Source organism: Panthera tigris, chromosome A2, assembly GCF_018350195.1.
Source record: "Panthera tigris isolate Pti1 chromosome A2, P.tigris_Pti1_mat1.1, whole genome shotgun sequence".
Classification (NCBI taxonomy): Eukaryota; Metazoa; Chordata; class Mammalia; order Carnivora; family Felidae; genus Panthera; species Panthera tigris.
In genome coordinates, this window is record NC_056661.1 from 113170239 (window position 1) to 113186575 (window position 16337).

A 16337-nucleotide genomic window follows, 5' to 3' on the forward strand; every position below is an offset into this window, starting at 1 on the left:
GCATGTGCTGCTGGTTGACCACTCTGAGACCATTGCATCGGCCTGGAAATGAATAGTTGTGTGATCTCCCTCCCAGGTCCCGTGGGAAGATCTCCGTTATCTCTTTGGTGAGATCATGTATGGGGGACACATCACAGATGATTGGGATCGCAGACTGTGTCGGGTGTATTTGGACAAATTCATTAATCCATCTCTGGTAAGGCACTTTCAATCGATTTTACAGAGAAGAAAATTCTAGTAAGATTTTTTTAACTAATGTCACTATATAAATACTTAAATATTACTGAGGCGTCGTGGCCTTTTGTGAGTATATTCTGGCCTACCATCAAGGAGTTTAGAAATGTGTTAGAAATTGTGCAGAGTCTTGGGCTCCATCCCAGAGCTATGGAATCAGAATCTGTTTCACCAAGACCTCCTGGGTGATGTCTGTGCGCGTCTGCTGTGCTGTGCCCAGGTGAAGGGCACATTCACCGACTGTCCGGGTCTTTGGAATAACCCTGGACGGTATGCAGAACTGACACCGTTAGCCTATTTTACAGGGAGACACTGAAGCGTGGCTTGCCCCAGGACAACCCATTCCCATGGGCAAGAGCTCCAGCCAGAAGATAGGTGTACTGATTTCAATTTGGGGTTCTAATATAAGTGAAATTTATAGTTTTCTCCCCATCACAGAAGCCATGGAGTATTCTAAATTTTGATCACTAACTCTTAACTATGTACATCCTCAGGAAAAATGTGATGTGAGAACTCAGTTTTTCTGTCTGTGAGGAAGGGTAGAGTACCCACTGTACTGGAAGTTGAAAGAGACCACACTCCTTTTCCTATTTCTCATTTTACCAACCCAATATCTGGACAGATCAAATAGGCACTCATTTTGCGTCCAGGCTGCATTCCTGGAAAACGTGCTCAGTCCCTGTTTTCCATATTGAAATAACTGCACGTGGTGGCCACACTTTTTTTCATGCTCTCTCAGCAAGGCCTCCATGTTCATGGCCGTTGCCTTATTTCTTAGAAATGCAAGGCACCCTGGACCACGCCATCTTTGTTTTTGCTTGAACAAGACACCAACTGTGTTTAACATAGTGCCAATGTAACTTCTTTGACATTGGCCATGGAATTTCTTTCTAGATGGGTCTCCTGAGGCAAGGGAAACAAAAACAAAAATAAACTGTTGGGACATCATCAAAATAAAAAGCTTCTGCATAGTGAAGAAAACAATCAACAGAACTAAAAGGCAACCTACAGAATGGGAGAAGATATTTGCAAATGACATACCTGATAAAGGGTTAGTAGCCAAACTACATAAAGAACTTATAAAGCTTAACACTCAAAAAATGAATAATCCAATTAAAAAATGGTCAGAAGAAGGGTGCCTGGGTGGCTCCGTCAGTTAAGCGTCCAACTTCAGCTCAGGTCATGATCTCCCAGTTTGTGATTTCGAGCCCCACATCAGGCTCTTTGTTGACAGCTCGGAGCCTGGAGCCTGCTTTGGATTCTGTGTCTCCCTCTCTCTCTGTGTCCTCCTGGGCTTGTGCTCTCTCTCTCTCTCTCAAAAGGGCAGAAGACATGAACAGACATTTTCCCAAAGAAGACATACAGATGCCCAACAGATAAATGAAAAGGTGCTCAACATCACTGATCACCAGGGAAACACAAATGAAAATGACAATGAGGTATCACCTCATACTGTCAAATGACTTAAGTTAATAACATAAGAAATGAGGTGTCGTCAAGCATGTGGAAAAAGGGGAATCCTCTTACACTGTTGGTGGGAATGCAAACTGGTGCAGCCACTCTGGAAAACAGTATGAGGTTTCCTCAAAAAGTTAAAAATAGAACTACCCTATGATCCAGCAATCTTACTACTAGATACCCCCAAAATACAAAAATACTAATTCAGAGGAATAAATGCATCCTGTTGTTTATAGCAGTATTATCTACAATAGCCAAATTATGGAAACAGCTCAAGTGTTCATTGACAGATGAATGGATAAAGATGTGAGATACACACACACACACACACACACACACACACACACACACAATGCAATATTACCCATACAAAAGAATGAAATCTTGCCATGTGCCAACAATGTGGAGGCATTTAGAGAGTACTAGGCTAAGTGAAATAAGTCAGAGAAAAAACAATACCATATGATTCCATATGGAATTTAAGAAACAAAACAAATGAGCAAACAGAAAAAAAAAAGAGGCAAACCAAGAAACAGACTCTTAGCCAGAGAATAAACCAATGGTTATCAGAAGGGAGGTGGGTGGGGGGATGACTAAAATCAGTGATGGGGATTAAGGAATGCACTTGTGATGAGCGCTGGGTGATGTATGGAAGGGTTGAATCACTATATTGCATACCTGAAACTAATATTACAGGGTATGTTAACTGGAATTTAAATAAAATAAAATATGCCAAGGACTATAAACATATAATAGAAAGTAGTGCCATATTTTTTAATGGTTTGAGCAACCTCCTGTTCATAATTTCTCTGAACTTCGTCTCCTAAAAGCATTACGTAATTTTGATACCCTTCCTTGAGTCTATTTTGAGAAGTAATATAATCACATATAAGAAAATAGGTTATATTGTATGTAGTCTAATATAGAAAATTGGGGACAGATTTTTTTTTTTTTTTGCTACTTTTAATGTTAAACAATTTGGGAACAATGCAAAAAAAAACCAAAAAACAAAAACAAAAAAAACTTTGCTGCTGTGTGACCATTATTTGTTTTTTTTGCGGAGAGTCTCCTGGTCTTTCCTTAGTTCTAATGAGCAGGATTTCACAGGTCAGAAAGACACTTTCAATTTAATACAATTGGAAATCACTCCTCAGAAGAGGTCTGGGAGTAGGTTTCCATGGAGATGGGAAAGATAAACAGTGTTGGGCATGCGACCTTTACAGAGGTTGGTTTCTCCAAATGATGGTGGAGGTCAAGGGGCAGAATGAGAAGCTCCTGCTGATGTTCCCTCTCAAGGCTCTGGCCTGAGGATAGGGAGCCAATTACTGTTGCCAAACTAGGCAGTCCATTAACCTTCACAAGGCTGAGCTCCCGTTCACAGAGTTGTACAATACATAAGAGACGATAGAACCTCAGGAACGGCACTGGAGTGTGTGTGAACCCTTTAGAAATTTCCGTATCCACCCTTCCATGCAGATCTGCTGACGTTTCCAGGATCGAAATGCTTCTTTTGCAGGGAGGGCACCTGGCAGGCTCAGTGGGTGGAGCACGTGACTCTTGATCTCTTTCAGTTCCAGTGCCATGTTGGGTGTGATTACTTAAATATGTAAGTAACCCTTTAAAAATAAATAGATAAATGGGGCACCTGGGTGGCGCAGTCGGTTAAGCGTCCGACTTCAGCCAGGTCACGATCTCGCGGTCCGTGAGTTCGAGCCCCGCGTCAGGCTCTGGGCCGATGGCTCGGAGCCTGGAGCCTGTTTCCGATTCTGTGTCTCCCTCTCTCTCTGCCCCTCCCCCGTTCATGCTCTGTCTCTCTCTGTCCCAAAAATAAATAAGAAACGTTGAAAAAAAAATTTAAAAAAAATAAAAAAATAAAAATAAATAGATAATTTAAAAAGAAAGAAATGCATCATTGGCTGTCTTGCCTCCGCCCCAGACAGTGCTGCCTTCTCAACTCAACAAAGGAAGTTAAAAGCACTTACTGACTTGGTGTTAGATGCTGCAAAACCCCAGTTATTCTGTTCGCTTGCACATGTTTCCTGCTCTTGCTTTTTATAGTAGGAACTTAATCTAACACTTGTGCATTTGCAGGAAGTCTTTTCAATACTTCTCATGTGGGTTAACTTATTTAGAAATTAGTATCTTTGGTTGCACTGAAACATGATCAAGAGAGCAACCCATTAATGGTGTGGGATTTAAAGTTTCCCTCGGAATGTTTTCAGTGGTATTGCCCTTTAGGAGGCTGAGTAAGTTTCTTGCTGGGTAAGTGAGGTTGCACTGGGAGAGGGTTCCCTGACAGCAGTGTGCCTTAGGGGCTCTCTGGTCAGAGTTAGGGAATTATTATTAATTATTCTTCCACGTAAGGTGTATATTTGGCAATGCTAAACGGGTGAGACAGTAAGTTACTTTTGGAAAATAAGGTATCAGGTCACCCAAAAGCTGGAGGGTATTATGCTAAGTGAAATAAGAGAAAAACAGATAACATGTTTTCACTCGTATGTGGATCTTGAGAAACTTAACAGAAGACCAGGGGGGAAGGGAAGGGGGAAAAATAGTTACAGAGGGAGGAAAGGAGGCAAACCATAAGAGACTCTTAAATACAGAGAACAAACCAAGGGTGATGGGGGGCAGGGGAGAGGGGAAAATGAGTGATGGGCATTGAGGAGAGGGCACTTGTTGGGATGAGCACTGGGTGGGGCGCCTGGGTGGCTCAGGTCATGTTCTCACAGTTCATGAGTTTGAGCCCTGTGTCAGGCTCTGTGCTGACAGCTCAGAGCCTGGAGCCTGTTTCAGATTCTGTGTCTGCCTCTCTCTCTCTCTGCCCCAACTCTGTGCGTACACACACACACACACACACACACACACACACACACAGTTTTTCTGTCTCTGTCTCTCTCGCTCTCACTCTTTCTCTCTCAAAGGTAAACATTAAAAAAAAAAAACTGTTCTGGTAATATAGGGTAACAATTAGGAGGCTGAGCTGAAATAAACAATACTAGGGTTCACATTGGATTCCCCCTGTATTTGTTTTTAGACACATCTCCTGAGCCTCAGTTTCCTCATCTACAAAACAACCATTGTCAGGTTTGAACATTAGTACAAGGTTAGAACAACATGCTAAAAATGGAAGGTATTTTATCTATAAGTATAAAGTTTCATGATATGTATTTCATAGTTGACTATTACCTATGATTATAACAATGAAAACCATTTATTAAAAACCTGCTCTGTGCCAGAGGTCAGTACTACACAATTCATGAGTATTATTTCTTCTCCTCACCATTATCGTGCAAAATGGGTATTGATATCCCATGTAATCAAAAAAGAAAGCCAGATTCACAGAGGTCGCACAGTTGGTAAGTAGCTAAACCAGGATTTGAACTCACAATCAGACTCCCCAGAGCACAGACTTTGTCTGCAGTGTGCTACATCATTGCGAGAGCAGATCTGTTTGTGGTATCTGGGGCAGAGGTCAACAAAACACTGACTCGTGTCCTCACTGTGCATGGAGGGTGCCACAGGGTCGTATCGCAAACAAAACCTGACAATCCAGGAGACCAGAGCTCTAGCTTCTGGTTCTGCCACTAACTTGCTGTCCAGCTTTGTGCAGGACCTCTGTGTGCCTCAGTGTATTCACTTGTAAAATGAAGGTACTGTCCACAAAATCACTAATGCACCTGTCAGCTCTAAAGACATCATGATAATATAATTTAACTTCGAGTGATTTCTGAAAATTCCTCACAGCACTTTGAGGCCATGGCATTTAGGGAAAATACACTCGTTTAGACTCACAATAAACTGGGAACTTCTTATCATATACTTTGAGAGACGGCAGAGGAGGTGAGTGTTATTAAATACCAGAAACCAGGGGCGCCTGTGTGGCAGAGTCAGTTAAGTGTCTGACTCTTGGTTTTGGCTCAGGTCATGACCTTATCATTCGTGACAACGAGCCCAGAGTCAGGCTCTGTTCTGACCCCATGGAGCCTGCTTCGGATTCTCTCTCTCCCTCTCTCTCTGCCCCTCCCCTGCTTGTTCTCTCTCTCTCTCTCTGTCTCAAAATGAATAAACTTAAAAAGTAATAAAAAAAATAAAATAAATGCCTGAATATCAGAAAGCAAAATGTAAGAAGGACAACAGTCATACAGAGTCAACAGAGAGGCAGGATTCTGGCTTTCCCAATGTCTAATAACTGCACCTGCCACTGATTTCTCCAACAAGGACTTCAAATCCTTGATTTTTTTTTTCATTAAGTGGAGGCTTGTTCTCCTTGAGTATGATCCCATTTTTTTTTAATAGCTTTATTGAGATAAATTGAAACTTCCCAATCTCAGTTGAACAATCCACGGGTTTTTTTGCAGCTCTTACCACAGTCTGTTGTAGAACACCTCATCCCCCCAAAGAAACCCCATACCCATTAGGAGTCACTCAACATCCTCTCCCCAACTCCCCAACCCCAGGCAACAACTAATCTTTTTGTCTCTTTAGATTTGCCTGTTCTGGACATTTTCTATAAATAGAGTGGTAGGATATGTACCCTTCTGTGTTCACTTTCACTTAACGTTTTCAAGGTTCACCCATGCTATAGGTAACATGTCAGTGCTTCCTTTTTATGGCCAAATAGCAGTCCATCGTATGGATACGTTTCTTTATCCGTTCTTCAGTTGACGGACATTTGGGTCGTTTCCACTTTTTGGCTATCATGAATAACGATGCAAATGAACATTTATGAACAAGTATCTGTGTGGGCGTGTGTTTCCTTTTCCCTTGAGTATATACCTAGGAGTGAAATTGTTGGATCATATGGTAACTCTGTTTAACATTTGAAGGAACTGCCACACTAGTTTTCCAAAGTGGTTGTACCATTTTATATCCCTGCCAGCAATGTATCAGTGTTGTACTCTCTCCATAGCCTTGCCAACACCCTTGTTCACATTTTTTAAGCCATCTCGGTAAGTGTGAAAGGGTATTGCATTGTGGTTTTGATTGGCATTTCCCTGAACGCTAATGTGGAGCATCTTTTCATGTGCTGATTGGCAGTTTGTTTATCTTCTTTGGAGAAATGTCTCTTTAGAACTATTGATTCTTTGAGGAGTAACAGTAACCTTCTCAAAAGCCCTGTCCCAAAGGCAAGATAGTGGTCAGTAGGCAGAGAGCTGCACGGTTCTGACCCCGTCCACAAGCAGGAGCTTTTCATGAAGGCCTTGAGTGGGAAGGGATTCAGAACCAGGCGTCCTTGAACACACTGAAATCTTTACAGTGTTCTTAAAGGAGAAAGAGAACACATATGTACCCGTATCAACTAAAGCTCACTTTTCAAACTTTGACATCGTGGTAGGAATTTAGAGTGGAACTTTCTTCAGGTTGTCTTTTTCCTTCCAGAAAATCAAAATGTACCTGAATGTTCCTAGGACGCAGAAAAGACTCTAACTAACGTAAAAGTCTGCTTACGGCGTGCCTAGCTGTTTGCACACGTGTAAATTCCCACAGCCACTATCAGTAGGCTGCTATGAGGAACATCACTTCACTGACAAGATTGAAACTCAGATAAACTGTCATTTTGAAAGGCCACCGGCAACCAAACCTTTCAGGGATGGGAACTGAACCACATCTGGCTGGCTGTAAACCTCAAACCCTTACCTTTCCTTTGTGGCTCTTTTGTTTTGCTCATTAACGAACATATAAAAGTCACTTTGGGCCTGTTTGTAAAGACTGCCCGTCTCTCCAGAAAGTACAGCCATTTGCATTCCCACCAGCACTGTAGGAATATGCGCTGAAACAAATTTGCAGTCCCCATGGCATTTTAACGTTTTTAAGTGGTTCCACTTTTGGGTTTGTTTCTTTGCTTAAAACTCTGTTTTTAATTGAAAGGCAATTTAACTGTGGCTCTTAAAATTTCAACAGTCTAGTGAGCACCATCGGGGAAGACCAGGTTCTTGTTTTTAGAGAATAAAGTTTGGTTTGTATGTATTCTAACTTTTGGTTTCATTATTGGTATTTCGTGCCCATATTTTTATTTTGACTAATTTATCTTGTAGAATAAAAATATGAGTTGAACTGTCCCTCACAGTTCTGTTTTGGTCACCCTGAATCAGTGAGATGGCAATTGATTATTCTGATAGATAAATGTGAAATGATAGAAAATGCAGATCAATGAGTGAAACAAACCAAGCTAATAGATGCTGGTGGGGAAGATGGTCCGAGCTGCTCCTTCTCATATGCATTAGTCAAGATTTGTTTGTCACAAAATAAAAGACTAGATTAACTTGGAAATCTTCCTAGTGCAAAAGAGAAATGCTGACTCAAATATTTAAAAAGCCTTTGGAATTCACAGCCAGCCACTGAGCATTGTCTCTGAGGCCTCAGGCTCTCTAGGAAACCTGGAATTGTAGGTCTGAGCAGGAACAAACTGCCATTATTCACAGGTGACATGCTTGTGAAGAAAATCACTTCTTTTGTCCCCCATCAGACAGTGAGTCCCTTGAGAACTAGATTATATGAACCTTTTATATTTCCAAGGCTTGTTGTGGTATGCTAGGTGATGAGTACTTAGTACTGAATAAACATTCGTGCATATTCACTTTGCCTCTGGGTGAGAGTGAGGGGACCAGATGGCACAACGTACAAAATTGGAGAGAAAAACCCCGATTTCAGAAAATGACTTAGAAAATCTAAGCCTAAAATAGCTCCATTAGGTGAGTGTTAAAAGTCACACCCCTCTGTACATTTAAGCACATGGAGCCAGAATTAATAGCAAGAGAGATTAGGAAAATCAAAACAGGTTTGTTAGGGTCCCTGGCGACTAAAAACATCAGGTAAAAATCTGAGATTATGCTGAGTGAGGTAGTCCATTCTAAGTACTTGACTGGCTCTGTTCCTCGCTGGTAAGAGAATCATGTCCGTAAATTCTTTTGTCACCTTTTGAAGAACTGTATTCACATAACTTAGGTTTGGTATTGCTCTTTACATTGCCTTTCTTTAGGTCCTTCCTCTATGTGGAATGTCTTCCTCTACCGCAGCCTTAATGAAGTACATGGGTATGATAAATGCCTCCTCGCTCCCGCCGTTCATTCATTAGGCACCTGTGTACTGAGCATCAGTATGTGCCAACACCGGTCCCGGGTCTGTGGATCTGGAGGCGAGCAGTGTGGGCTCTACCCTGAGTGGCTCAAAGGCATGAGGAAGTGTCACTGAGCTGACCCTTTGTAGATAGTGCCCTCTAAATTGTTACTTACATATACACACTCCTGTTTATTCAGTATGAGTACATAGAACTCTGTATCGTGTAAAAAATAACTTGAAGAGTATTATGGCAAGTGCGTACATTAGGAAAGTAAAACCTATAGAGCCATACTAAGATGCATTCAGAATTAAGATTTAAATCAAACATCTTGCCTGGGGAAGTTACTCCTAATTTCCATTTCTCTCTACAAAATGTTTGCAGATGTGTGGGATAATCAGTGACTTGAAGCATTTGATGGGGTGACCAATACATGGCAGATGGTTCAGCTGTGTTCAGGTACCATGTTGCCCTGGGCAAACTGTGGACTAAGGCTTCTCGGGGCAGGGATTCATGTGTGTTCCTTGGACTCCTCCCCAGAGGTCAGCCTGGTGCCAAACACAGGGCCAAATGATCAAATTACAAAAGGGTTGTGAAACATTTTAGAGAGCCCGCTACCTATCCAGCATCGCACCGGGACCTTCTTGTTAAGAGCGTTCTCAAAATATTTTAGGATGTGAAGATTCATGCCCAATTAGACTTGGAATAACTGACTCTGTTCCTTTGTGGTCGAAGGTGGAAGATGAACTGACGCTGGCCCCAGGATTTGCAGCCCCACCTAATCTAGATTATTCAGGCTACCACCAGTACATAGAGGAGAGGCTTCCTCCAGAAAGCCCAGCACTGTATGGCCTCCACCCAAATGCTGAAATAGAATTCCTGACGGTGATGTCGAACACTCTCTTCAGAACTTTGCTGGAGATGCAGCCCAGGAATGTACTCGTCAGTGAGGAGCTGGGGCAGTCCACGGAAGAAAAGGTAGAGGGTCTTTCTTTTTTTGTGGAACTAATCTTGCGTGTACAACTCAATGAATTTCTCCCTTTCTATACAACTATCTCACCACCACCTAGATCAAAATACATAACATTTCCAACACTCAGGGTCAGTATATCCCTCCCTCTCCCATCTAAAGGTAACTATTCATCTTACCTCTGTCACCATAGGTTAGCTTTGCCTGTGTTTGAACTTCAAATACATGCATTCATGCACTGTGTACTTATTTAGGTCTGGCTCCTTTCATTCTGTGTTATATTTGTGAGATTCACCCATGTTGTTGCATGGGTTAGTGATTCATTTTTGTTTCATATTCTATTGTATGAATATGCCATTTTTTCTTGGTTCTATAGTAGTTGGATGTTTGGGTTCTTTCTAGCTTTTCACTATTACGAATATCCCAGCCATGAACATTCTTGTAATCTCTTGTCACCCAGCACTGGCAACTCCCAGAGGCGTCCACTCATACTTCTTACCCTCTCTGCTGAGAAGTGGGATTGCTGGATCACCGGGTGTAACATGTAGTTTCAGTTGATATTCCCAAGCAGTTTTCAAAAGTGCTTGTACCACTTACACTCCCACCAGCAGTGTTCAAGTGTCCCCTGTTCTCTTTCCTTGAGGTTTTGTGAAAGGTAGTATTTCATCATGGTTTTAACTTTGCATTCCTTAGTCAAGGGATGATGCTGAATATCTTTTCATGGGGCTATAGCCATGTGAGTAGAATCTCATGTGAAGTACCTGTTCCAGTTTCTTGCCCATTTTTTAAAAATTGTTGTCAATGTTTTTCTTACAGATTTGTAAGGACTCTGTTCTCAACGTGTATCCTTTGTCAGATAGACGTATGGCAAACCTCTTCTCCAAATCTGTGACTTGCTTTTTTACTCTGTGTGTTTTTGGCTCTGTCATTTTATGATGTCTTTATCAGATTATCTTGGGAGACTGGCATTGGTTTTTGGTGGTGGTGGTGGTGGTTTGTTTTGTTTTGCTTTTAGCGTTATTCTTTTGAAGGTATCTATTGCCTAGAATGATGGGGATGAGAAATGGACATCAAATGCTATCTTTTTTTACATTTAGATTAAAATCTTATTTCTCGTTAACTTAAAACCTTACTAGTTTATTTTTCCCCACATAAATTAGCCCATATTCCCCTCTCACAATTATTAATCAGGATTTGAGGGACAAGGATCAGGTTGTTGGAACACACTCTCAGATTTCCTTATCGTGAGGTCTCAGGAATTTTCTGTATTATTTCTTGAAATATGGCCATTTGTTGAGGCACTCGTTGTCATTTAGAGGCTTTAGGATTTGTTGTGTGGTGTTTTATCCCATATGCTAACATCGCCCTTATCTGAATGTTACACCTTTTTTTTTCTTAAGAAGATGAAAAAGAAAAAAAATCACCCATTTGGCAAAAGCTATAGTATTAACACAAGCAGAGAGGTAGATGAGGTCTTCATTTTGTTTTTTGGGTTTCATTCTTTCCAACAAAGAAGCTGACCGTTAAACCAGAAACTACAAAGCAAACCTCTTGAGATACCTCAACACCCCAAATAGGCAAACAGATTGTAGCAACGAATTTATTGAGTGCTTACTATATGCTAAGCACTTAATAAAGTACTTTAGGAAGAAACCATTTAATTCTCAACAGCTCTGAGTACTATCAGGATCCCTGTTACAGAATTAAGTTTAGGTGATTTGCTAGACAGCTAGAAAGGGCCAATGAAGGAAATCAAACTCCAGCTGATTCCAAAAGCCACCCCTTTACCTAACTTGCCTACTAAACTGTTTTGTACTTTGTGCAGCTATGGTAGAAGAATAAGACTGCAGGACCTGAAAAATTACCTGCCGGGCGCTAAAGCAACTTGCTGTTAATGCTGTCAGAACCGTAGGCAGTAATCCCAGAAATCAGTGGGAGAGGGAAAGTGGCCTGGGGCTGAAGACAGACAGCACTATCTTCACTCTCTTGTCTACTTTAGGTATTTGTTGGTTTTCCGTAGCTCAGTGAGACCGGATAGACTAAGCATGCACATTGAAGTACTGTATGCATCTTTGCGTCTTTAATGTATAAGATTTTTATTTCTTCAGGGCAATAAGTAAAGAAGACAGAGGCTTCCTCGTTGTTGAAAACGTTGATCTAAACTGCTTCCCCAAATTTTAGGCTGTGTCAGTTGGAAAGGGCAACATCATAAAGTCACCAGAATTAGCTCAAGCTTAAAGGGCATTTTTGGTTTGTGTGACTTTCTTTTTTTTTTTTTTTTTTTTTTTTTTTTTTTTTTAATATATGAAATTTATTGTCAAATTGGTTTCCATACAACACCCAGTGCTCATCCCAAAAGGTGCCCTCCTCAATACCCATCACCCACCCTCCCCTCCCTCCCACCCCCCATCAACCCTCAGTTTGTTCTCAGTTTTTAACAGTCTCTTATGCTTTGGCTCTCTCCCACTCTAACCTCTTTTTTTTTTTTTTTCCTTCCCCTCCCCCATGGGTTTCTGTTACGTTTCTCAGGATCCACATAAGAGTGAAAACATATGGTATCTGTCTTTCTCTGTATGGCTTATTTCACTTAGCATCACACTCTCCATTTCCATCCACATTGCTACAAAAGGCCATATTTCATTCTTTCTCATTGCCACGTAGTATTCCATTGTGTATATAAACCACAATTTCTTTATCCATTCATCAGTTGATGGACATTTAGGCTCTTTCCATAATTTGGCTATTGTTGAGAGTGCTGCTATAAACATTGGGGTACAAGTGCCCCTATGCATCAGTACTCCTGTATCCCTTGGATAAATTACTAGCAGTGCTATTGCTGGGTCATAGGGTAGGTCTATTTTTAATTTTCTGAGGAACCTCCACACTGCTTTCCAGAGCGGCTGCACCAATTTGCATTCCCACCAACAGTGCAAGAGGGTTCCCGTTTCTCCACATCCTCGCCAGCATCTATAGTCTCCCGATTTGTTCATTGTGGCCACTCTGACTGGCGTGAGGTGATATCTGAGTGTGGTTTTGATTTGTATTTCCCTGATAAGGAGCGACGTTGAACATCTTTTCATGTGCCTGTTGGCCATCCAGAGGTCTTCTTTAGGGAAGTGTCTATTCATGTTTTCTGCCCATTTCTTCACTGGGTTATTTGTTTTTTGGGTGTGGAGTTTGGTGAGCTCTTTATAGATTTTGGATACTAGCCCTTTGTCCCATATGTCATTTGCAAATATCTTTTCCCATTCCGTTGGTTGCCTTTTAGTTTTGTTGGTTGTTTCCTTTGCTGTGCAGAAGCTTTTTATCTTTATAAGGTCCCAGTAATTCACTTTTGCTTTTAATTCCCTTGCCTTTGGGGATGTGTCGAGTAAGAGATTGCTATGGCTGAGGTCAGAGAGGTCTTTTCCTGCTTTCTGCTCTAAGGTTTTGATGGTTTCCTGTCTCACATTCAGGTCCTTTATCCATTTTGAGTTTATTTTTGTGAATGGTGTGAGAAAGTGGTCTAGTTTCAACCTTCATGTTGCTGTCCAGTTCTCCCAGCACCATTTGTTAAAGAGGCTGTCTTTTTTCCATTGGATGTTCTTTCCTGCTTTGTCAAAGATGAGTTGGCCATACGTTTGTGGGTCTAGTTCTGGGGTTTCTATTCTATTCCATTGGGCTACGTGTCTGTTTTTGTGCCAATACCATGCTGTCTTGATGATGACAGCTTTGTAGTAGAGGCTAAAGTCTGGGATTGTGATGCCTCCTGCTTTGGTCTTCTTCAAAATTACTTTGGCTATTCAGGGCCTTTTGTGGTTCCATATGAATTTTAGGATTGCTTGTTCTAGTTTCGAGAAGAATGCTGGTGCAATTTTGATTGGGATTGCATTGAATGTGTAGATAGCTTTGGGTAGTATTGACATTTTGACAATATTTATTCTTCCAATCCATGAGCAGGGAATGTCTTTCCATTTCTTTATATCTTCTTCAATTACCTTCATAAGCTTTCTATAGTTTTCAGCATACAGATCTTTTACATCTTTGGTTAGATTTATCCCTAGGTATTTTATGCTTCTTGGTGCAATTGTGAATGGGATCAGTTTCTTTATTTGTCTTTCTGTTGCTTCATTGTTAGTGTATAAGAATGCAACTGATTTCTGTACATTGATTTTGTATCCTGCAACTTTGCTGAATTCATGTATCAGTTCTAGCAGACTTTTGGTGGAGTCTATCGGATTTTCCATGTATAATATCATGTCATCTGCAAAAAGCGAAAGCTTGACTTCATCTTTGCCAATTTGGATGCCTTTGATTTCCTTTTGTTGTCTGATTGCTGATGCTAGAACTTCCAGCACTATGTTAAATAACAGTGGTGAGAGTGGGCATCCCTGTCGTGTTCCTGATCTCAGGGAAAAAGCTCTCAGTTTTTCCCCGTTGAGGATGATGTTAGCTGTGGGCTTTTCATAAATGGCTTTTATGATCTTTAAGTATGTTCCTTCTATCCCGACTTTCTCAAGGGTTTTTATTAAGAAAGGGTGCTGGATTTTGTCAAAGGCCTTTTCTGCATCGATTGACAGGATCATATGGTTCTTCTCTTTTTTTTTTGTTAATGTGATGTATCACGTTGATCGATTTGCGAATGTTGAACCAGCCCTGCATCCCAGGAATGAATCCCACTTGATCATGGTGAATAATTCTTTTTATATGCTGTTGAATTCGATTTGCTAGTATCTTATTGAGAATTTTTGCATCCATATTCATCAGGGATATTGGCCTATAGTTCTCTTTTGTCACTGGGTCTCTGTCTGGTTTAGGAATCAAAGTAATACTGGCTTCATAGAATGAGTCTGGAAGTTTTCCTTCCCTTTCTATTTCTTGGAATAGCTTGAGAAGGATAGGTATTATCTCTGCTTTAAACGTCTGGTAGAACTCCCCTGGGAAGCCATCTGTTCCTGGACTCTTATTTGTTGGGAGATTTTTGATAACTGATTCAATTTCTTCGCCGGTTATGGGTCTGTTCAAGCTTTCTATTTCCTCCTGATTGAGTTTTGGAAGAGTGTGGGTGTTTAGGAATTTGTCCATTTCTTCCAGGTTGTCCAATTTGTTGGCATATAATTTCTCATAGTATTCCCTGATAATTGTTTGTATCTCTGAGGGATTGGTTGTAATAATTCCCTTTTCATTCATGATTTTATCTATTTGGGTCATCTCCCTTTTCTTTTTGAGAAGCCTGGCTAGAGGTTTGTCGATTTTGTTTATTTTCTCAAAAAACCAACTCTTGGTTTCATTGATCTGCTCTACAGTTTTTTTAGATTCTATATTGTTTATTTCTGCTCTGATCTTTATTATTTCTCTTCTTCTGCTGGGTTTAGGCTGCCTTTGCTGTTCTGCTTCTATTTCCTTTAGGTGTGCTGTTAGATTTTGTATTTGGGATTTTTCTTGTTTCTTGAGATAGGCCTGGATTGCAATGTATTTTCCTCTCAGGACTGCCTTCGCTGCGTCCCAAAGCGTTTGGATTGTTGTATTTTCATTTTCGTTTGTTTCCATATATTTTTTAATTTCTTCTCTAATTGCCTGGTTGACCCACTCATTCTTTAGTAGGGTGTTCTTTAACCTCCACGCTTTTGGAGGTTTTCCAGACTTTTTCCTGTGGTTGATTTCAAGCTTCATAGCATTATGGTCTGAAAGTATGCATGGTATAATTTCAATTCTTGTCAACTTATGAAGGGCTGTTTTGTGACCCAGTATATGATCTATCTTGGAGAATGTTCCATGTGCACTCGAGAAGAAAGTATATTCTGTTGCTTTGGGATGCAGAGTTCTAAATATATCTGTCAAGTCCATCTGATCCAATGTATCATTCAGGGCCCTTGTTTCTTTATTGACCGTGTGTCTAGATGATCTATCCATTTCTGTAAGTGGGGTGTTAAAGTCCCCTGCAATTACCACATTCTTATCAATAAGAATGCTTATGTTTATGAGTAATTGTTTTATATATTTGGGGGCTCCGGTATTTGGCGCATAGACGTTTATAATTGTTAGCTCTTCCTGATGGATAGACCCTGTAATTATTATATAATGCCCTTCTTCATCTCTTGTTACAGCCTTTAATTTAAAGTCTAGTTTGTCTGATATAAGTATGGCTACTCCAGCTTTCTTTTGGCTTCCAGTAGCATGATAAATCGTTCTCCATCCCCTCACTCTCAATCTAAAGGTGTCCTCAGGTCTAAAATGAGTCTCTTGTAGACAGCAAATAGATGGGTCTTGTTTTTTTATCCATTCTGATACCCTATGTCTTTTGGTTGGCGCATTTAATCCATTTACATTCAGTGTTATTATAGAAAGATATGGGTTTAGAGTCATTGTGATGTCTGTATGTTTTATGCTTGTAGTGATGTCTCTGGTACTTTGTCTCACAGGATCCCCCTTAGGATCTCTTGTAGGGCTGGTTTAGTGGTGACAAATTCCTTCAGTTTTTGTTTGTTTGGGAAGACCTTTATCTCTCCTTCTATTCTAAATGACAGACTTGCTGGATAAAGGATTCTCGGCTGCATATTTTTTCTGTTTAGCACACTGAAGATATCGTGCCAAGCCTTTCTGGCCTGCCAAGTTTCAAAAGAGAGATCAGTCACGAGT

The 16337-nt window shown here is 40.7% G+C and overlaps 1 protein-coding gene across 4 annotated transcripts in view; it reads left to right on the top strand.

Annotated features, from left to right (window-relative positions):
- DNAH11 (dynein axonemal heavy chain 11) overlaps nt 1-16337 on the top strand; it is a 356336-nt gene that overhangs the window by 328040 nt on the left and 11959 nt on the right. For all 4 annotated transcript variants that reach the window (XM_042967928.1, XM_042967929.1, XM_042967930.1 and 1 more), the window contains 2 exons: nt 77-196; nt 9485-9727. In XM_042967928.1, coding sequence (XP_042823862.1) covers nt 77-196; nt 9485-9727 — 363 coding nt within the window. The remainder of the gene's footprint in view (nt 1-76; nt 197-9484; nt 9728-16337) is intronic.